This window comes from Pseudophryne corroboree, chromosome 1, assembly GCF_028390025.1.
Source record: "Pseudophryne corroboree isolate aPseCor3 chromosome 1, aPseCor3.hap2, whole genome shotgun sequence".
Lineage (NCBI taxonomy): Eukaryota > Metazoa > Chordata > Amphibia > Anura > Myobatrachidae > Pseudophryne > Pseudophryne corroboree.
Window position 1 is genome coordinate 593,151,063 of NC_086444.1, and position 22,828 is coordinate 593,173,890.

A 22,828-nucleotide genomic window follows, 5' to 3' on the forward strand; every position below is an offset into this window, starting at 1 on the left:
GAGCCGTCCGGCTTCGGTACCACAACAGTGTGGAATAATACCCCGTTCCCTGTTGCAGGAGGGGTATCTTGATTATCACCTGCTGGGAATACAGCTTGTGAATGGCTTCCAAAACTGTCTCCCTGTCAGAAGGAGACATCGGTAAAGCCGACTTTAGGAAACGGCGAGGGGGAGACGTCTCGAATTCTAATTTGTACCCCTGAGATATCACCTGAAGGATCCAGGGGTCTACTTGCGAGTGAGCCCACTGCGCGCTGAAATTCATTGAGACGGGCCCCCCACCGTGCCTGATTCTGCTTGTAAAGCCCCAGCGTATACTGAGGGCTTGGCAGAGGCGGGAGAGGGTTTCTGTTCCTGGGAACTGGCTGATTTCTGCAGCCTTTTTCCTCTCCCTCTGTCACGGGGCAGAAATGAGGAACCTTTTGCCCGCTTGTCCACGAAAAGACTGCGCCTGATAATACGGCGTCTTCTCATGTTGAGAGGCGACCTGGGGTACAAACGTGGAATTCCCAGCTGTTGCCGTGGCCACCAGGTCTGAAAGACCGACCCCAAATAACTCCTCCCCTTAATAAAGCAATACTTCCAAATGCCGTTTGGAATACGCATCACCTGACCACTGACGTGTCCATAACCCTCTACTGGTAGAAATGGACAACGCGCTTAGACTTGATGCCAGTCGGCAAATATTCCGCTATGCATCACGCATATATAGAAATGCATCTTTTAAATGCTCTATAGGCAAAAATATACTGTCCCTATCTAGGGTATCAATATTTTCAGTCAGGGAATCCGACCACGCCAACCCAGCACTGCACATCCAGGCTGAGGCGATTGCTGGTCGCAGTATAACACCAGTATGTGTGTAAATACCTTTTAGGATACCCTCCTGCTTTCTATCAGCAGGATCCTTAAGGGCGGCCATCTCAGGCGAAGGTAGAGCCCTTACAAGCGTGTGAGCGCTTTATCCACCCTAGGGGGTGTTTCCCAACGCACCCTAACCTCTGGCGGGAAAGGATATAATGCCAATAACATTTTAGAAATTATCAGTTGTTATCGGGGGAAACCCACGCATCATCACACACCTCGTTTAATTTCTCAGATTCAGGAAAACTACAGGTAGTTTTTCCTCACCGAACATAATACCCCTTTTTTGGTGGTACTCGTATTATCAGAAATGTGTAAAACATTTTTCATTGCCTCAATCATGTAACGTGTGGCCCTACTGGAAGTCACATTCGTCTCTTCACCGTCGACACTGGAGTCAGTATCCGTGTCGGCGTCTATATCTGCCATCTGAGGTAACGGGCGCTTTAGAGCCCCTGACGGCCTATGAGACGTCTGGACAGACACAAGCTGAGTAGCCGGCTGTCTCATGTCAACCACTGTCTTTTATACAGAGCTGACACTGTCACGTAATTCCTTCCAACAGTTCATCCACTCAGGTGTCGACCCCCTAGGGGGTGACATCACTATTACAGGCAATCTGCTCCGTCTCCACATCATTTTTCTCCTCATACATGTCGACACAAAAGTACCGACATACAGCACACACACAGGGAATGCTCTGATAGAGGACAGGACCCCACTAGCCCTTTGGGGAGACAGATGGAGAGTTTGCCAGCACACACCAGAGCGCTATATATATACAGGGATAACCTTATATAAGTGTTTTTCCCCTTATAGCTGCTGTATAGTTAATACTGCGCCTAATTTGTGCCCCCCTCTCTTTTTTAACCCTTTCTGTAGTGTAGTGACTGCAGGGGAGAGCCAGGGAGCTTCCCTCCAACGGAGCTGTGAGGGAAAATGGCGCCAGTGTGCTGAGGAGATAGGCTCCGCCCCCTTATCGGCAGCCTTATCTCCCGTTTTTCTATGTATTCTGGCAGGGGTTAAATGCATCCATATAGCCCAGGAGCTATATGTGATGCATTTTTTGCCATCCAAGGTGTTTTTATTGCGTCTCAGGGCGCCCCCCCCCCCCCCAGCGCCCTGCACCCTCAGTGACCGAAGTGTGAAGTGTGCTGAGAGCAATGGCGCACAGCTGCAGTGCTGTGCGCTACCTTGTTGAAGACAGGACGTCTTCTGCCGCCGATTTTCCGGACCTCTTCTGCCTTCTGGCTCTGTAAGGGGGCCGGCGGCGCGGCTCTGGGACCCATCCAAGCTGGGCCTGTGATCGTCCCTCTGGAGCTAATGTCCAGTAGCCTAAGAAGCCCAATCCACTCTGCACGCAGGTGAGTTCGCTTCTTCTCCCCTTAGTCCCTCGATGCAGTGAGCCTGTTGCCAGCAGGTCTCACTGAAAATAAAAAACCTAAACTAAAACTTTCACTAAGAAGCTCAGGAGAGCCCCTAGTGTGCACCCTTCTCGTTCGGGCACAGAGATCTAACTGGGGCTTGGAGGAGGGTCATAGGGGGAGGAGCCAGTGCACACCAGATAGTCCTAAAGCTTTCTTTAGATGTGCCCAGTCTCCTGCGGAGCCGCTATTCCCCATGGTCCTTACGGAGTCCCCAGCATCCACTTAGGACGTTAGAGAAATATTGTATATTTTTCTGTTTAATGTTTAGATAGTGGCAGTTATTGTTGACTGCCAAAGGGTGGACTGTTAAAGTCGAAAAATATTGTAGTGTACTAACCCCATGCGCATGTCCGCTGCGTGTGCACTCAGTCTGCCGTGCGTGCACATATCCACAATTTGCGTAAGATCGCTCCGGCGATCACGCGCGTGGTATGCGCATTTACGGTAGATTTTGTGAGCGCGTAGAGGGTTATTAGAACATTGCATATTTAACCCAAATAGCGTATATTTTAGATATAGTTCCCCTAGACCGCATCAGCGAGTATGAACAGTTTAAACAGTTCCAGGACTAAGGGATTCGCCTTTGCATGATAGGAGGGGTCAGACAAAGGTTGGAAGGTGATGCTTAGTATCCAGCTGTAGGGTATTGTAAGGGTAACATTCCGGTGTTAGTTAGGAGAAGATTGCATGTTCCTGCGTATAGTTATGTACAGAAGTAGAATATAGGTATTAACTGTATTTACTGTATATTAAGTATGCAGCGGGAATCCAGGGGATACCACCCACAAGAGCAGTTGGGGAAAGACATCGCCCACCTATTCAAATCAACCTATGACCTCTTCTGTAATGAAGAGACATATCCCGGTGTTCAATGGACAATGAGGTTACAGTGACCATTGTATTGTGTATGCATGTTGTGTATAAAAAGACCGTCGTGGCCTGGCCGGTCACCAGACTCTGAACGCTATCTACCTGATGAGCGGAGGACCGGATCCGGGTTGCGCTTGCGAACATTCTCACGTATGTACATTCTCTGTAGCCATTATTCTGTTTAGACTTATCTTGTTAGCCTGTAGTGTATAAATTGTATTGTTTACCTTTTGGAATCAATCCACTGTGGCCTTAGAACCCGGTGGTTTCAACTACAAACCAGCGTGGTGTCTTCACTTTCCTGCAGGGGTTTAAAGAGTATTTTAACTGTTTAAGGTGTATAAGTATTGATAATGTGTACGCACTGCGGTTACTTTATACCGTCAGCGCTACTTAAGGTTTAAGTTATAACATTGTTACAGTACTTTGCTGTTAAGGGTTTGTTAGCAATAGTGTGTGCGGGCACTGTGCGTACTCTGTACTATCAGCGCAGCGTGTGTACGCCAAGTGTGTACCACGTACGGGACTCTGTACGCAAATAGCGTACAAAGTGCGTAGCACGTGTATTCAGCCTAACGGCCATAGCGGCTCAACGGTAAAAGGGTATTACAAGGTATAACTTTGTGTTTTAAGATAATATCGACATTATCACCACAGAGTGAAATACCCTTTAATAAGGCAGCCACGCATCACCTACATGCACACACACATTTATTGTCACACACGTACCATGCAGAAATTATGCACTATAAAACTGCACTGGACTAGCAATATAAAGTAATACTCAGCATGGCTATATGTGTTAACAATTGATATAACAAAACACAGTAACTAATGGATGTATATAACAGAGTATTTGTACCACACAACCCTGAATGTATGCACTGTTTCTTAACTAACACTGTCCCAGTGACAGGTAGAATACTTAAGTGTCCTGTAGGAAACACAGCACTGGCAATTAGGCGGTTCTACAGAACAGGATTTGCCCCAGCAGTCCCAGGAACAGTACAGCTCTATCAGTGATGGCTGCTGGCCGGAAGTGAAGGAGAGGAAGGCAGCTCCAGGGCGGGAACACTTGTAGAAATGGCGCCCTGGGGCTGGGGGGAGGGGCCTCAGGTCCGACCTGCTCCCCCTGCTGGCATCCCCACCGGGCTCTGCGGCCAGTTAAAAACGGTGTTAACCTAATGTAAGAGCCCCCCAGACCTGTGCCATTAAGTGTCCCTGGTGGATAGTGGAGCGGCTGCCCAGTAATCAGTGTCCACGCCAGCGCGCGCACAGCCAGCCTTCTACGGCCGCGCTGGATCGCGGTAAAGTGCGGGCACAGAAGCCCCTTACCTTCCCCCGTAGCTGCGGCCCCACGATCCGGGAGGACGGCGGCGTGTGTGTGTGACTCACGATTGAAAGAATCTGCGCCTCCGCTGCAGTGACCCGGAAACCGGGGCACGGGAGTATACAGCGCCGCTGGGGGTGACGGAGCTGCAAGTAGGAAAGTCTATGAGACTTTACCCGCAGCAGCCCTTGTAGTTTCTCACAGAATCTTCTTTTTCTTTCAATTTAAAGCAACGAATGGGCTGCCTAAGGCAGCCCTCCTGTTAAATGCCTGCTTACTGCATGGCACCAACTTACAAACTGAGCTCTTTTGCATGAGGGCGGGGTTATAGAGGAGGCGGCGCTGTGCATCTTGGGAACAGTCCAAAGCTTTGAGCCTGTTAGGTCCTCGGATCAAGACCCTACTCTACACACCAATGTAAATCCTTGTGGAGCCCAGTGTACATCGCAGCAGAAATATATATGATAGCTTGATAGAATATTTCTATGTCCTAGGAGTGTGGGGGTCATCTGCACAGTTAAAAAAGAAATATTTACTGCGCCACATGCGATAACAACAGATATGTTGTATAATGACTGGCTAATAAGACACTCCCCTACACCACTAATGGGGCGTCAGCTGTTTTCCCTCAAATGGATACAGGGGTGGTAAATCCCTGAAAATAATGTAGGAGCAAGGGGGGATGAGGGATACGTAGCGACCAAAGTGTCAATAAAAAGTGGGTTTGCCAGTTAAAATATTAAAAATGTATTTATTAAATTAGCATAAAAGAGGCACATAAAAAAATGGAAACAACAATATATACACAACCGAACTAAAAGCACTTAAATGAATATATGCACTTAATAAATAAAACTTTTCCTAATCTTAGAATGAGGTATGAACAGGTCACCTAACGCGTTTCGTCTCAAAGACTTCTATGCCCCGAAACGTTGGAATGCAAATTGTAACTATGATTCATTAAAAGCACTTTCTACAATTTTGCACAAGTCTCCGAGTGCCGCTGTATGGATTAGAGTTGTCTTTAGAAATGGATTTCCAGAGGGCACCGGAGCATGATATCACCAGCTAGGTGAGTGCCGATCCGCTTGCAGCAGCTATATATATATATATATATATATATATATATACATATATATATAGACACACACACACACACACACACACACACACACACACACCCCTTCCCCACCACATGTATGTAATCATTATTTTCAGGTGCAGATTGTATTTTGGAAACCTACATGTAATATCCTGCTTTTTGCCGTTCTGAAAAAGTGAATTAATGCCAACGCAAGAACAAAATATTTTGTGAAGTTTCTTTCAAAAATAAGACAAGACAAACTAATATTATTTGGGGCATTTTACCTCTGAGCATGTAAAACTAAATTAAGGGCATTTCAAAGCCTTTCAAAAGAAAAAAGTATGTAAAGAGTTTGGGTGCAACATTGACAACAACAAAAAAAGAAAATAATATACATGTTGGAATCTGACAAAAAACAACTAAAACAGGTTCAGCACAGGGGGTGATATAGCTGGGTACACACTTTACAGATTTGATAAACGCTCTGACTCTTGTATCGATTATCAGTGTGCACTATTTATAGCTCATGGAGGGTCATTCCGAGTTGTTCGCTCGCTAGCTGCTTTTAGCAGCATTGCAAACGCTAGGCCGCCGCCCTCTGGGAGTGTATCTTAGCATAGCAGAATAGCGAACGAAAGATTAGCAGAACTGCTACTAAACATTTTCATGCAGTTTCTGAGTAGCTCCAGACCTACTCCTAGATTGCGATCACCTCAGTCCGTTTAGTTCCTGGTCTGACGTCACAAACACGCCCTGCGTTTGGCCAGCCACTCCCCCGTTTCTCCATCCATTCCTGCGTTTTTCCATGGCACGCCTGCGTTTTTAGCACTCCCGGAAAACGGTCAGTTTCCGTCCAGAAACACCCACTTCCTGTCAATCACTCACCGATCAGCAGAGCGACTGAAAAGCGCCGCACGAACACCAGCAAATCTACAAAGTTTTGTGTTAAAAAACTTTGTCTCACAAGAGCCCATATTTGATTTTTCATGTGGATAGAGCAGAATTGAGGACTCGTCAACAACTTCTGCCGAAGGTGGTTTCTTCGTTTCACATAAATCAACCTATTGTTGTACCTGTGGCTACGGATGCTGTGGCAGTCCCAAAATCTCTTGATGTTGAAAGAGCTTTGAAAATTTCTGTCGCCAGAACGGCTCTTACTAGAAAAAATAAGAATTTACTCACCGGTAATTCTATTTCTCGTAGTCCGTAGTGGATGCTGGGAACTCCGTAAGGACCATGGGGAATAGACTGGCTCCGCAGGAGACTGGGCACTCTTAAAGAAAGATTAGGTACTATCTGGTGTGCACTGGCTCCTCCCTCTATGCCCCTCCTCCAGACCTCAGTTAGGGAAACTGTGCCCGGAAGAGCTGACATTACAAGGAAAGGATTTGGAATCCAGGGTAAGACTCATACCAGCCACACCAATCACACCGTACAACTCGTGATAACTATACCCAGTTAACAGTATGAAGAAAACTGAGCCTCATTCAAAAGATGGCTCATAACAATAAGCCTTAAGTTAAGCAATAACTATATACATGTATTGCAGAGAGTCCGCACTTGGGACGGGCGCCCAGCATCCACTACGGACTACGAGAAATAGAATTACCGGTGAGTAAATTCTTATTTTCTCTGACGTCCTAGTGGATGCTGGGAACTCCGTAAGGACCATGGGGATTATACCAAAGCTCCCAAACGGGCGGGAGAGTGCGGATGACTCTGCAGCACCGAATGAGCAAACTCAAGGTCCTCCTCAGCCAGGGTATCAAACTTGTAGAACTTAGCAAATGTGTTTGAACCCGACCAAGTAGCAGCTCGGAAAAGCTGTAAAGCCAAGACCCCTCGGGCAGTCGCCCAAGAAAAGCCCACCTTCCTTGTGGAATGGGCTTTAACTGATTTAGGATGCGGCAGTCCAGCCGCAGAATGTGCCAGCTGAATCGTGCTACAGATCCAGCGAGCAATTGTCTGCTTTGAAGCAGGAGCACCCAGCTTGTTGGGTGCATGCAGGATAAATAGCGAGTCAGTTTTCCTGACTCTAGCCGTCCTGGAAACATAAATTTTCAGGGCCCTGACTACGTCCAGCAACATGGAATCCTCCAAGTCCCGAGTAGCCGCAGGCACCACAATAGGTTGGTTCAAATGAAACGCTGATTTGATACCACCTTAGGGAGAAACTGGGGACGAGTCCTCAATTCTGCCCTGTCCATATGGAAAATCAGATAAGGGCTTTTACAAGACAAAGCCGCCAATCCTGAAACACGCCTAGCGGAAGCCAAGGCCAACAGCATGACCACCTTCCACGTGAGATAAGTGGCTCAAACCAATGGAATTTCAGGAAATCCAACACAACGTTAAGATCCCAAGGTGCCACTGGAGGCACAAAAGGGGGCTGAATATGCAGCACTCCCTTAACAAACGTCTGAACTTCAGGCAGGGAAGCCAGTTCTTTTTGAAAGAAAATAGACAGGGCCGAAATCTGGACCTTTATGGACCCCAATTTTAGGCCCATAGTCACCCCTGACTGTAGGAAGTGCAGAAATCGACCCAGCTGGAATTCCTCCGTTGGGGCCTTCCTGGCCTCACACCAAGCATATTTTCGCCATATGCGGTGATAATGGTTTGCCGTTACATCCTTCCTCGCTTTAATCAGCGTAGGAATCACTTCATCTGGAATGCCCTTTTCCGTTAGGATCCGGCGTTCAACCGCCATGCCGTCAAACACAGCCGCGGTAAGTCTTGGAACTGACAGGGCCCCTGCTGTAGCAGGTCCTGTCGGAGAGGCAGAGGCCATGGGTCCTCTGAAATCATTTCTTGCAGTTCCGGGTACCAAGTTCTTCTTGGCCAATCCGGAACGATGAGTATTGTTCTTACTCCTCTTTTTCTTACTATCCTCAGCACCTTGGGTATGAGAGGAAGAGGAGGGAACACATAAACCGACTGGTACACCCACGGTGTCACTAATGCGTCCACAGCTATCGCCTGAGGGTCCCTTGACCTGGCGCAATATCTCTTTAGCTTTTTGTTGAGGCGGGACGCCATCATGTCCACCTGTGGCCGTTCCCAACGATTTACAATCTGTGTGAAGACTTCTTGATGAAGTCCCCACTCTCCCGGGTGGAGGTCGTGCCTGCTGAGGAAGTCTGCTTCCCAGTTGTCCACTCCCGGAATGAACACTGCTGACAGTGCTAGTACGTGATTCTCCGCCCATCGAAGAATCCTTGTGGCTTCTGCCATTGCCATCCTCCTGCTTCTCATGCCGCCCTGGCGGTTTACATGGGCGACCGCTGTGATGTTGTCTGACTGAATCAGCACTGGTTTGTTTTGAAGCAGGGGCTCTGCTTGACTCAGGGCGTTGTAAATGGCCCTTAGTTCCAGAATATTTATGTGTAGTGAAGTCTCCTGACTTGACCACTGTCCTTGGAAGTTTCTTCCCTGAGTGACTGCACCCCATCCTCGGAGGCTTGCATCCGTGGTCACCAGGACCCAGTCCTGTATGCCGAATCTGCGGCCCTCGAGAAGATGAGCACTCTGCAGCCACCACAGCAGAGACACCCTGGCCCTCGGGGACAGGGTTATCAACCGATGCATCTGAAGATGCGATCCGGACCATTTGTCCAACAGATCCCACTGAAAGATCCTTGCATGGAACCTGCCGAATGGAATTGCTTCGTAAGAAGCCACCATCTTTTCCAGGACTCACGTGCAGTGATGCACCGACACCTGTTTTGGTTTCAGGAGTTCCCTGACCACAGATGACAATTCCTGGGCCTTCTCCACCGGGAGAAACACCTTCTTCTGTTCTGTGTCCAGAATCATGCCCAGGAAAAGCAGACGCGTCGCAGGAATTAGCTGCGACTTTTGGATATTCAGAATCCAGCCGTGTTGTTGCAACACCTCCTGAGAAAGTGCTACGCTGACCAACAACTGCTCTCTGGACCTCGCCTTTATAAGGAGATCGTCCAAGTACGGGATAATTATAACTCCCTTCTTCCGAAGGAGTATCATCATCTCGGCCATTACCTTGGTAAATACCCTCGGTGCCGTGGAAAGGCCAAACGGCAACGTCTGGAATTGGTAATGACAGTTCTGTACCACAAACCTGAGGTACTCCTGGTGAGGTGGGTCAATGGGGACATGCAAGTAAGCATCTTTGATGTCCAGCGACACCATAAAATCCCCCTCTTCCAGGCTTGCAATAACCGCCCTGAGCGATTCCATTTTGAACTTGAACTTCCTTATATAAGTGTTCAAGGATTTTAAATTCAGAATGGGTCTCACCGAACCGTCTGGTTTCGGAACCACAAACATTGTAGAATAGTAACCCCGTCCCTGTTGAAGGAGGGGAACCTTGATTATCACCTGCTGGAGGTACAGCTTGTGAATTGCCGCCAGTACTACCTCCCTTTCCCTGGGAGCTGCTGGCAAGGCGGATTTGAGGTAACGGCGAGGGGGAGTCGCCTCGAACTCCAGCTTGTATCCCTGAGATACAATTTGTACAGCCCAGAGATCCACCTGTGAGCGAACCCACTGGTTGCTGAAGTTTCGTAGACGGGCCCCCACCGCACCTGGCTCCGCCTGTGGAGCCCCAGCGTCATGCGGTGGACTTAGAGGACGCGGGGGAGGATTTTTGTTCCTGGGAACTAGCTGCCTGGTGCAGCTTCTTTCCTCTACCCCTGCCTCTGGCCAGAAAGGATGCGCCTCTGACCCGCTTGCCTTTCTGAGGCCGAAAGGACTGTACTTGATAATACGGTGCTTTCTTAGGCTGTGAGGGAACCTGAGGTAAAAATGTCGACTTCCCAGCTGTTGCTGTGGATACGAGGTCCGAGAGACCGTCCCCAAACAATTCCTCACCCTTATAAGGCAAAACCTCCATGTGCCTTTTAGAATCAGCATCACCTGTCCACTGCCGAGTCCATAATACTCTCCTGGCAGAAATGGATATTGTCACGTCTGAGGATTCTTGTGGATCCGGATTTGGGGAAGATGATTCTGGTGCACTTGGATCTCTGAATAACAAACGAGCGGGACGGATGAAGGTCTTGCGCATTTATTACTTGGAATAGTTTAACAGAGTTCGCCAAAGACAGGTGAATAGAGATACTACTGTAGGTTAGCAGGTGGCTGAGGATACCGGAACCGTGACCCAGTACTTTAAGGAGAAATTCCGAAGGCTGGTTACTGCGGTGTCCAGAACAGGTAGCTGGGAAGGACACGGGAACAGAGTCGGCAGTCTGCGTAAGGCTAAATCAGGAGGCTTGGGTAATTTGCTGTAACAAGAACCTGACACTGGAGATGCTGCAGGAGCACAGAGAACTAGCTTCACAGATACTGTGAAAGACGTTGAACTGGCAATTTCCCTCCTCCAGGCCTTCCTGTCTTCTAGCAGCTGCTAGAGCTAATTGCCCATAGGGAAGTGATAAATTGGTGAAGTGTGGGCAAGACAGGCTTTTTGCCCACATCCAAGATGGCCACCGGGACCACAGCCCAGCCTGTTCACAGAAGCCCTGCTCCACAGCAGCACTGCTAACATGCTGTTAGTCTGCTAGGCTGCCAAACAGTGCCCCTGCCTGTCCTCACCAGCACACCCTGCCCGACGCCAGCAGCCCGCACCTCCGCCAGCTGGTCCTCTCCAAAGGGACCGGACAGGTAAGAGCCGGCTCCTCTGCACAGTCTCCCGCCGGACCGTGACATTACCCCCCCTCTTTAGAGTGGCCCCTGGACACAATTTCTGCTTCTCTGGATGTTCAGAATGAAATTTGCGAACTAATGCTGGGGCATGAACATCTGTTGCGTACTCCCAGGACCGTTCCTCCGGACCATATCCTTTCCAGTCCAATAGGTACTGTAACCGGCCATAACGAATTCGGGAGTCAAGTACCTTTTTAACCTCAAACTCTATTCCACTCTGGGTGAGTACTTTGGGTGGTTGTGGTAACAGTCTCCGAAATCGGTTCAAAACTAAAGGTTTTAGCAAGGAAACATGGAAAGAAGAAGGAATTTTGAGGTAAGGGGGTAGTTTGAGTTTATAAGCCACTGGATTAATTATTCCCACAATTGGAAAAGGACCTATAAAGCGGGGGGCAAACTTCATTGAAGGTACTCGTAAGCGTAAGTTCCTTGTAGAAAGCCAAACTTGGTCTCCTACCTTGAGACTAGGAATTGTTCTTCGTTTTCTATCAGCCCATTTCTTGTAACGAAGAGAAGCCTTTTGAAGATTGGTATGAACCTGATTCCAGATGTTCAAAAAACGCTTAAGGGAAGTTTCCACTGCTGGTAAATCGAGTGCCGGTAGACTTTGAAATGCTGGAACTTTAGGATGGGCTCCGTAAACAATGAGGAATGGTGTAAGCCCAGTAGAAGAATGGTAAGTATTGTTGTGGGCGAACTCAGCCCAAGGTAAATGTTCTACCCAATCATCCTGAGAAGAGGAAAGGTGAATGCGTAGAAAGGTCTCCAAATCTTGATTAACTCGTTCCGTGGAACCGTTGGACTGTGGATGATAGGCTGTGGAATACTGCAATTTGATTTGTAAGGCTGTGCAAAGGGATTTCCAGAACTTTGCTACAAATTGCACCCCTCGATCAGACACTATTTCGGCGGGAAGACCGTGAAGCCTGAAAATCTCGGAAATGAAATGATGGGCCAATTCAGATGCTGTTGGTAATTTCTTCAATGGTACAAAGTGGGCCATTTTGGAGAATCGGTCTATCATCACCCAGATTGTAGTGTAGCCTCTAGAAGATGGTAAATCTGTTATGAAGTCCATTGATAAATGGGACCACGGTTGAAAGGGTACAGAAAGAGGCAGTAACTTCCCAGCTGGAGGTTGCCGAGAGACTTTGTGTTGGGCACACTTAATGCACGAGGAAATGAAGGCTGTCACATCTGCTTTCAGCGTGGGCCAACAATAGGATCTTTGCAGAAATTCCATTGTCTTGTGAACACCTGGATGACCTGAAAATCGGGAAGTGTGAGCCCAAGATATGAGTTTCTTCCGTAGTTGGGGAGTGACAAAAGTTTTCCCTGCAGGAGGTTGTAGACGAGTGGAGGCAAAAACTTTTGCATCTAGGACGGGGTGTGTTTGAGGAGGTTCTTCAGATTCAATGGAGGTAGTGGACCGTGACAGAGCATCTGCTTTTAGATTCTGTGAACCGGGCCGATAAGTCAGGATGAACGAAAAGCGGGAGAAGAACATGGTCCAACGAGCAAGACGCAGACTCAGACATTGTAGATCTTTCAGGAAGGTTAAGTTCCAATGATCTGTATAAATGGTAATAGGGAAGTTAGCTCCTTCCAGGAGGTATCGCCATTCCTCTGGGGCTAGCTTGACTGCCAACAACTCCTGCTCCCCGATAGTGTAGTTCTTCTCGGCGGGGAGAAACTTCTTCGAGAAGTAACCACAAGGATGGAACTTATGATCTTCGTACCTTTGAGAGAGTACTGCTCCTACCGCTTCTGAGGAGGCGTCCACTTCGAGAAAAAAGGGTTTATTTATATCTGGTTGCCTTAATACTGGTGCTGATATGAATGCTTGTTTAAGCAGATGGAAAGCGGACTCTGCCTCTGGGGACCAATGAGACGGGTCTGCTCCTTTCCGAGTAAGAGCGGTGATGGGGGCTACCAAGGCGGAGAATCCTCTAATAAATTTCCGATAGTAGTTAGAGAACCCTAGGAAACGCTGCACCGCTTTAAGAGAGGAAGGTCTTGACCAGTTCAATATGGCTTGTACTTTCTCCGGATCCATCTGTAATCCGGAGCCTGAAATTATATACCCTAGAAAGGGAACTGAAACCTGCTCGAAGATGCATTTCTCTAGCTTGCAATACAGATGATTCTCCCGTAGTCTACATAGAACCTCTAGGACGTGTCGTCGATGTGTGCCAAGGTCTGGGGAAAAGATTAAGATGTCGTCCAGGTAGACCACGACAGATTGATATAGAAGATCTCGAAAAATTTCATTGACGAAATTTTGGAATACGGCAGGGGCGTTACTCAGACCAAATGGCATGACGAGATATTCAAAATGACCATCCCTGGTATTAAACGCGGTTTTCCATTCGTCGCCTGCTCGTATCCTGATCAGATTGTAGGCTCCTCTTAGGTCTAGTTTGGAGAAGATGGACGCTCCCTTGACTCGATCAAATAATTCAGAAATGAGGGGTAGAGGGTAACGATTATTTACCGTGATGTTATTCAGGCCCCGGTAATCTATACACGGTCTTAACCCCCCATATTTTTTCTGGACAAAGAAGAAGCCAGCTCCGGCTGGTGAGGTAGATGACCGAATGAACCCCTTGGCCAAGTTTTCTCGGATATACTCGGACATAGCCTTAGTTTCTGGAATTGATAAAGGGTAGGTCCGACCTCTGGGTGGATCTTTCCCTGGTTCGAGGTCTATAGGACAGTCCCATTTCCTATGAGGTGGCAAGATATCTGCTCCCTGTTTACTGAAGACGTCGGAGAAGGAAGCGTACTGAGACGGAATCTGCGGGAGTGATGTGACAAGGGTTTTATTGAGTGGTTTGATACACGGCAAACAAGAGGTCAAACAAGTCTTCCCCCAGGATAAGATTTGCATGGAGTGCCAATCGATATGCGGGTTATGTCTACTAAACCAAGGGTAACCCAGCACAATTTCATGTGATGCCTTGGGTATAACTAAAAGTTCCAATTGCTCTTTATGAAGAGCACCGACACCAACTGAAATAGGAAGAGTCCGTTGAGAAATTACTCCACCAGGAATACGGATTCCATCAACCGCAGATAACGAAATGGAACGGGACAAATCTCGTACAGGGATCTGAAGCTGCTGAACCAGATGGGCTGTGATGAAATTCTCTGCTGCTCCTGTATCTAAAAGAGAGAGAATGGACTTAGTACCTTGCGAGAGTTCAATAGTGACTTGTAGAGTAGGATCAGAGGATTTTGGAGACCAAGACAAGACTCCTAACCTGGTGTCTCCTAGCCCAGTTAGGAGCGGGAGTTTCCCGGACGCTGCGGGCATGATGCCAACATGTGTCCCGGTGCTCGACAGTAAAGACACAAATTTTCTCGCCGCCGTTTCTGGCGCTCCTCAGGAGTAAGTCGGGCCCGATTCAGCTGCATGGGTTCGTCAGGAGAATCTACTGCTAGCGGAGGGGGTGCCAGAGGTACAGGGCGGAAACGATAGCGATCGCCCTTGCTTTTTTCGGCCTGCCTCTCCCGGAATCGTAGATCGACTTTGTTACATAATGAAATGAGGTCATCCAGTTTTGGTGGTAAGTCTCGAGTCGCTAGATCATCCTTCAAACGGTCAGAAAGGCCACTCCAAAATACTGCAACCAAAGCTTCCTCATTCCATTGCAGTTCAGAGGCGTAGGTTTGAAACTGAATGATATACTGGCCGACTGGCCTATTCCCTTGGCGTAGACGCATAATCTCAATGGATGCTGATGTCGAGCGTCCCGGTTCATCAAAGATCTTCCTAAAAGTGGCTAGGAATTTTGGAAAGTCACTCAGCAGAGCATCATCTCTCTCCCAGAGCGGTGAGACCCATTCCAGGGCTGCCCCTGAGAGTAAGGAGACTATGTACGCCACCTTCGCCTTTTGCGTTGGGAAATTGGCTGACTGTAACGTAAAGTGCACATCGCACTGATTAAGGAATCCACGACAGAGTTTAGAGTTCCTGTCGAACTTGTTGGGGGTTGGCAAACGGAGAGAGGACGGTGATGACCCCAATGACGCCGGAACGGCCTGAGAAACTTGTGACTCCGGTCGACGGACAGGAGTAGTATTCGCTAGAGAGGCTTGGATGGAATCCTGCCGAGTGGATATCTCCTGGAGGCACTGCGCCAAATGTCGCTGTGAATTATCCAATCCCTCCAGACGCCTCACTATGCTGTGTAGGAGATCCGAGCCAGAATCCTGTCCAGTTCCTGGATCCAAATGGCCAGTGCAAACTGTCACGTCTGAGGATTCTTGTGGATCCGGATTTGGGGAAGATGATTCTGGTGCACTTGGATCTCTGAATAACAAACGAGCGGGACGGATGAAGGTCTTGCGCATTTATTACTTGGAATAGTTTAACAGAGTTCGCCAAAGACAGGTGAATAGAGATACTACTGTAGGTTAGCAGGTGGCTGAGGATACCGGAACCGTGACCCAGTACTTTAAAGAGAAATTCCGAAGGCTGGTTACTGCAGTGTCCAGAACAGGTAGCTGGGAAGGACACGGGAACAGAGTCGGCAGTCTGCGTAAGGCTAAATCAGGAGGCTTGGGTAATTTGCTGTAACAAGAACCTGACACTGGAGATGCTGCAGGAGCACAGAGAACTAGCTTCACAGATACTGTGAAAGACGTTGCACTGGCAATTTCCCTCCTCCAGGCCTTCCTGTCTTATAGCAGCTGCTAGAGCTAATTGCCCACAGGGAAGTGATAAATTGGTGAAGTGTGGGCAAGACAGGCTTTTTGCCCACATCCAAGATGGTCACCGGGAACACAGCCCAGCCTGTTCACAGAAGCCCTGCTCCACAGCAGCACTGCTAACATGCTGCCAGTCTGCTGAGCTGCCAAACAGTGCCCCTGCCTGTCCTCCCAGCACACCCTGCCCGACGCCAGCAGCCCGCACCTCCGCCAGCTGGTCCTCTCCAAAGGGACCGGACAGGTAAGAGCCGGCTCCTCTGCACAGTCTCCCGCCGGACCGTGACAGATATTGCATTAATTCTAGATGCCAGCCGGCAAATGTCTCTCTGTGCATCCCTCATATATAAGACAACGTTCTTTATATGTTCTATGGTTAGCAAAATAGTATCCCTGTCGAGGGACTCAATGTTGTCTGACAGGGTATCAGACCATGCTGCTGCAGCACTACACATCCATGCTGAAGCAATAGCAGGTCTCAGTATAGTACCTGTGTGTGTATATACAGACTTCAGGATAGCTTCCTGCTTTCTATCCGCAGGCTCCTTTAGGGCGGCCGTATCCTGAGACGGCAGTGCCACCTTTTTTGATAAGCGCGTGAGCGCCTTGTCCACCCTAGGGGATGTTTCCCAACGTAACCTATCCGTTGGCGGGAAAGAGTACGCCATCAGTAACCTCTTAGAAATCACTAGTTTCTTATCAGGGGAACACCACGCTTCTTCACACAATTCATTTAACTCATCAGATGGGGGAAAAGTCACTGGCTGCTGTTTCTCCCCAAACATAATACCCTTTTTGGTGGTAACCGGGTTAATGTCAGAAATGTGCAACACATTTTTCATTGCAGTAATCATGCATCGAATGGCCCTTGTGGACTGTACATTTGTCTCATCCACATCTACACTGGAGTCAGACTCCGTGTCGACATCTGTGTCTGCCATCTGATCTAGCGGGCGTTTATGAGCCCCTGATGGCCTCTGAGACGCCTGGGCAGGCGCGGGTTGAGGTCCCGGCTGTCCCAAGCCTGCATCATCGAACCTTTTATGTAAGGGGTTGACACTGTCGGTTAATACCTTCCACATATCCATCCACTCCGGTGTCGGCCCCGTCGGGGGTGACACCACACTTATCTGCCCCTGCTCCGCCTCCACGTAACCCTCATCAAACATGTCGACACAGCCGTACCGACACACCGCACACACACAGGGAATGCTCTGACTGAGGACAGGACCCCACAAAGTCCTTTGGGGAGACAGAGAGAGAGTATGCCAGCACACACCACAGCGCTATATAACACAGTGATTACACTAAAAAGAGTGATTTTTCCCAATAGCTGCTTATATCACATTTGCACCTAAATTTATGTGCCCCCCCTCTCTTTTTTACCCTTGTTGTACTGTATACTGCAGGGGAGAGCCTGGGGAGCGTCCTTCCAGCGGAGTTGTGAAGAGAAAATGGCGCTGGTGTGCTGAGGAAGAAGGCCCCGCCCCCTCAGTGGCCGGCTTCTCCCGCGTTTTGCATAAAGTTAATGGCGGGGTTTTTTGCACATATACAGTTTTATAAACTGTATTATATGCATATTGTGCCAAAAGGTAATCTAATTGCTGCCCAGGGCGCCGGGCGCCCCCCCCCCCCAGCGCCCTGCACCCAACAGTGACCGGAGTGTGTGGTGTGCTGTGGGAGCAATGGCGCACAGCTGCAGTGCTGTGCGCTACCTTAATGAAGACCGGAGTCTTCTGCCGCCGATTTCATCCGTTTTCTTCTGTCTTCAGGCTCTGCAAGGGGGACGGCGGCGCGGCTCCGGGAACGGACGATCGAGGACGGGCCCTGTGTTCGAACCCTCTGGAGCTAATGGTGTCCAGTAGCCTTAGAAGCACAAGCTAGCTGCAAGCAGGTAGGTTTGCTTCTCTCCACTCAGTCCCACGTAGCAGTGAGTCTGTTGCCAGCAGATCTCACTGAAAATAAAAACCTAACAAATACTTTCTTTTCTAGCAAGCTCAGGAGAGCCCACTAAGTGCATCCAGCTCTGGCCGGGCACAGATTCTAACTGAGGTCTGGAGGAGGGGCATAGAGGGAGGAACCAGTGCACACCAGATAGTACCTAATCTTTCTTTTAGAGTGCCCAATCTCCTGCGGAGCCCGTCTATTCCCCATGGTCCTTACGGAGTTCCCAGCATCCACTAGGACGTCAGAGAAACTGAAGCTCTGTTTGTCCTGTATGCTTCCAACAAGATTGGAAATCCGGCTTCTAAGCAGATTATTACACGCTGGATTTGTAATACGATTCAGCACGCTCATTCTTCGGCTGGGCTACCGTTGCCGAAGTTGGTGAAGGCCCATTCTACCAGGAAGGTGGGCTCATCTTGGGCGGCTGCCCGAGAGGTTTCGGCTCTTCAACTTTGCCGAGCAGCTACATGGTCAGGTTCAAACACTTTTGCTAAGTTCTACAAGTTTGATACGCTGGCTGATGAGGACCTCATGTTTGCTCATTCGGTGCTGCAGAGTCGTCCGCACTCTCCCGCCCGGTCTGAAGCTTTGGTATAGAACCCATGGTCCTTTTGGAGTCCCCAGCATCCTCTAGGACGTAAGAGAAAATAGGATTTTAATACCTACTGGTAAATCCTTTTCTCTTAGTCCGTATAGGATGCTGGGCGCCCATCCCAGTGAGGACTGTTACTTGCAGTTGTATTGATACTGATTTTTTCGGTTACACGAGGTTTGTGTATCAGTTGTATTCAGCTTGTTGCTGTTGATAGTTCATACTGTTATCTGGTTTCCATGCTGCTCCAGTTGTACGGTATGTTTGTGGTGTGAGCTGGTATGTTTCTCGCCCTTAGTGTAACAAAAATCCTTTCCTCTAAATGTCCGTCTCTCCTGGGCACAGTTCCTATAACTGAGGTCTGGAGGAGGGGCATAGAGGGAGGAGCCAGTTCACACCCAGTCAAAGTCTTTTTAGTGTGCCCAAGCTCCTGCGGATACCGTCTATACCCCATGGTCCTTTTGGCCCTAACTTCATACAATGGATCAGACTGCTATATCAAAATCCGAGTGCCAGGATCTTGGTTAATGGTTACATTTCGTCCTCCTTTACCCTGTCTCGGGGTACTAGACAAGGGTGCCCCCTCTCCTCTGCCCTATTTGCTATAGCCATAGAGCCTCTGGCCTGCCTGATTAGGACACACCCGGACATTGGGGGAATCGCTACGGGCCCTTGTGTAGACAAAATTACCCTTTATGCGGATGACCTGCTGTTATTTCTACATGATTATGCTGTTGATATGCCTATTTTGCTGCAGATCATTGAGGAATTTGGTGGCTTTTCTGGTCTCCGTATCAGCTGGCCCAAGTCACTTAATATGCCCGTCATTGGTTCTACTCCCCAGGTCCCGAAGCTCTGCTTGCCGCTATGCTGGACAGATCAGTTTAAATATCTTGGAATTCAAGTCACAAATAACCCTTCTGATTTTATACCCCTGAACCTAGACCCACTGACGCAACTGATTATACGCAAGTCGAGAGCTTGGTGCAAGCTTCCGCTGACAGTGACTGGCAGGGTTAGTCTCATTAAAATGATAATTCTACCCAAACTATTATACATTGTTTTGTAATCCCCGGTATATATCTTCCTGGCATTTTTTAGGAAACTGAATGGTATATTATCATCCTTGATCTGGGCCAACAAAAGGCCTACTATAAAGCTGAATACCCTCACTAGGCTAAAAGCTGATGGAGGTTTAGCCTTACCTAACTTTCAAATGTACTACTTTGCGTCTCAGTTATCACATCTTAGCACCTTGATACAGGGCGGGGATGCCGGCACTTTACAATGGGCGTTTCTCCAGTGCTACTATCCGGGCCTCTCTCCGGTGCAGGTTTTGCTGAGTGGGACTGTTTTTCGGTACTCTCCCCCTATTGTCTTCCAGTCCATGAAGATCTGGCTCGCTTTGAGGAATCTGCTTGGGTTTGATGACCTGGACCCGGATACTCCCCTCTGGCACTCTACTTCACTACCCGAGCTGGGGGCCCTCGAGGGCAGGGTGGTGTGGGTTCCATACTCCATTGTCTCTATATCCCAACCGTACAGTGATGGTACGCTGAAATTGTTTCAGCAGTTAAAGGAGGAATTTGGTCTACCTAATTCTTATTTTTTTAGATTCCTACAACTCCGACACGCCTTACAATCACAATTTCGGGACTCACCCCTGGCGCTCCTCCATTTCCCCATAAAGACCTTTTTAAGTTCGTTGGGACGGGTTAAGGTGATTTCTTTTACCTACTCGTACCTATTAAAAACACTTCATGCAGACCCTCTCTCGGGACTCCGTGTGCGTTGGGAGTGTGATCTGGGCCCCATAGGCGAGGAGGACTGGGAGCTTGCCCTGGAGTACCCAGGTATGGTGACTAAGTCACTCCGATTTCAACAAATACACCTCTTTATTTTGCACAGATCCTATATGACACCGGCTCGGTTGGCCAGGTTTGGGGCTGGCACTACAGCTGTTTGCCCTAAATGTGGAGCCGATGGGGAATCCTTTTGGCACCTTGTGTGGGAGTGTCCATCCATTCAGGTGTTTTGGTCTGGGGTCAGGTCGATTCTGGAGCACACGGGGATGCCTGGGAGTATGTTGACTTTGAGATTCTGTGTACTGGGAATGGGGGGGCCTGCTTCGGAGTCCAAGTGGGAGGGCCTTTATGCTCGTAGTATTTGTGCCCTGGCCAAAGTGTGCATCGCGCGGACATGGATGGCACCGCATAGCCCTTCTGTATCAGCCTTTAAGGCTTTGGTTAATGACACTCTCCTTAAAGACCACTATATATACATGAAAAATATTGCCATTTCTAAATATGAGAAAATATGGTCCCCTTGGATTACTTCTGTATACTCCTCTCCCGCCCTTGCGGTATGAGACACACTGTACCCTGGTGGTGGTGTGTGTCCTGGGTTCATGCAGGGCCAGGTCGTGATATTCACCGTTACTCTTTATACCTCACCTGTTTATTGTAATACTGCTTCTTGTTGTTTTTTCTTTATCTCTCTTTTCTTCCTTTCCTATTCTTTATGTTCTAGAAGTTTCTGTAGACTATGTTACGGCCTACTAGTTGGAGTTTTAATTGTTAAATAACTGGGGAGAAAATTAAAAATGTCTAACATGTGATTTATAACCTGTTTACGGACATTAGATCTTTATTGCACCGTGAGCTTAATAATAATGTGGGAGCAATTGTACATGTAATGTTATGTATCTTACTTTTGGAGTTCACACATGCTATAAACTGTTGCATTGCTTATCCTGTACTATGCGATTTCCCATGTCTAATGATATGTCTGTATTGGTGATCCTTTTTCGAATAAACAAACTCTATTTAAAAAACAAAGAGCAACTTCCTCTTACTTTGAGGGGCACTTGTTGATTCTGCGTCAGGTGGAGGCACCCTCCTCGCATAGTTCGCCTTCCTTCGGATAACAATGTCTTCAGACCCTGTGTTGTCCAAAACCAACTCTGCAAAAGCAAATTATTTATATTTATTTATTATTGTTATTCATATAGCGCACACATATTCCGCAGCGCTTTATAAAGACTATTTGGCCATTCACATCAGTCCCTGCCCTAGTGGAGCATACAATCTATATTACCTACCACTTGCGCACATGCACACATTCATGCTGGGGTTAAGTTTATTGTGATCCAATTAACCTACCAGTACATTTTTGGATCGTGGGAGGAAACCGGAGTACCCGGAGGAAACCCATGCAAGTATGGGAAAATATACAAACTCCACATAGTTAATCGAACCCATGACCTCAGTGCTGTGAGGCAGTAATGCAAACCATAACACCATCTGTACTGCCCATAAAACAAGATTTATGGTAAGAACTTAACGTTGTTAAATATCTTTCTGCGAGGTACACTGGGCACCACAAGGATTCACATCGGGGTGTAGAGTAGGATCTTGATCCGAGGCACCAACAGGCTCAAAGCTTTTGACTGTTCCCAAGATGCACAGCGCCGCCTCCTCTATACACCCGCCTCCATGCACAGGAGCTCAGTTTCCAGCCCAAAGCAATAGCAGGTACCAGAGATGACAATCGCTCGTAGCCAATTACACCACACACTCACCGCAGGAGAGGGTGTCAGCGGCTATGCCAATACCAACCCAAAGAAGCTAAGTGCGTCCGGGTGGGCACCTTGTGGAGCCCAGTGTACCTCGGCAGAAAGAGATTTAACAACGGTAAGTTCTTACCATAAATCTCGTTTTCTGCTGCGGGATACACTGGGTTCCACAAGGATTCACATCGGGGATGTCCTAAAGCAGTTCCTCATCTGAGGGGATGCACTGTAGCGGGCATGAGCACCTGGCGTCAAAAGGAAGCATCCTGGGAAGCGGCGGTATCGAAGGCATAGAACCTTACAAACGTGTTCCCTGAGGACCACGTTGCCGCCTTGCACAATTGTTCAAGGGTCGCACCACGGCGGACCGCCCAAGAAGGTCCAACCGACCGAGAAGAATGGGCTTTGATGGTAGCAGGAACCAGACGACTAGCCTGTACATAAGCATGTGCAATCACCATTCTAATCCATCTGGTCAAAGTCTGCTTGGAAGCAGGCCAGCCACATTTGTGAAAAACAAACAATACAAAAAGAGAATCAGATTTCCGAGTGGAAAAAGTTCTCTTCACATAGCTACGGAGAGCTCTTTGGTAGACAACTCAGGAGAATTAAAGGCCGGAACCATAATCTCCTGGTTAAGGTGGAAGGAAGACACCACCTTAGGTAAAATACTTGGACGCGTTCTAAGAACCGCCCGGTCACGGTGAAAAATCAAATAGGGAGACTTACAGGATAAGGCACCCAA

General features: G+C 48.3%; 1 protein-coding gene across 1 annotated transcript in view; it reads right to left on the reverse strand.

Annotated features, from left to right (window-relative positions):
* Positions 1-22,828, reverse strand: part of LOC135037288 (histone H3-like centromeric protein cpar-1) — a 273,082-nt gene that overhangs the window by 130,405 nt on the left and 119,849 nt on the right. Inside the window, exon 3 of the mRNA XM_063954543.1 lies at positions 21,367-21,474. Within this exon, the coding sequence (XP_063810613.1) occupies positions 21,367-21,474 (108 nt within the window). The remainder of the gene's footprint in view (positions 1-21,366; positions 21,475-22,828) is intronic.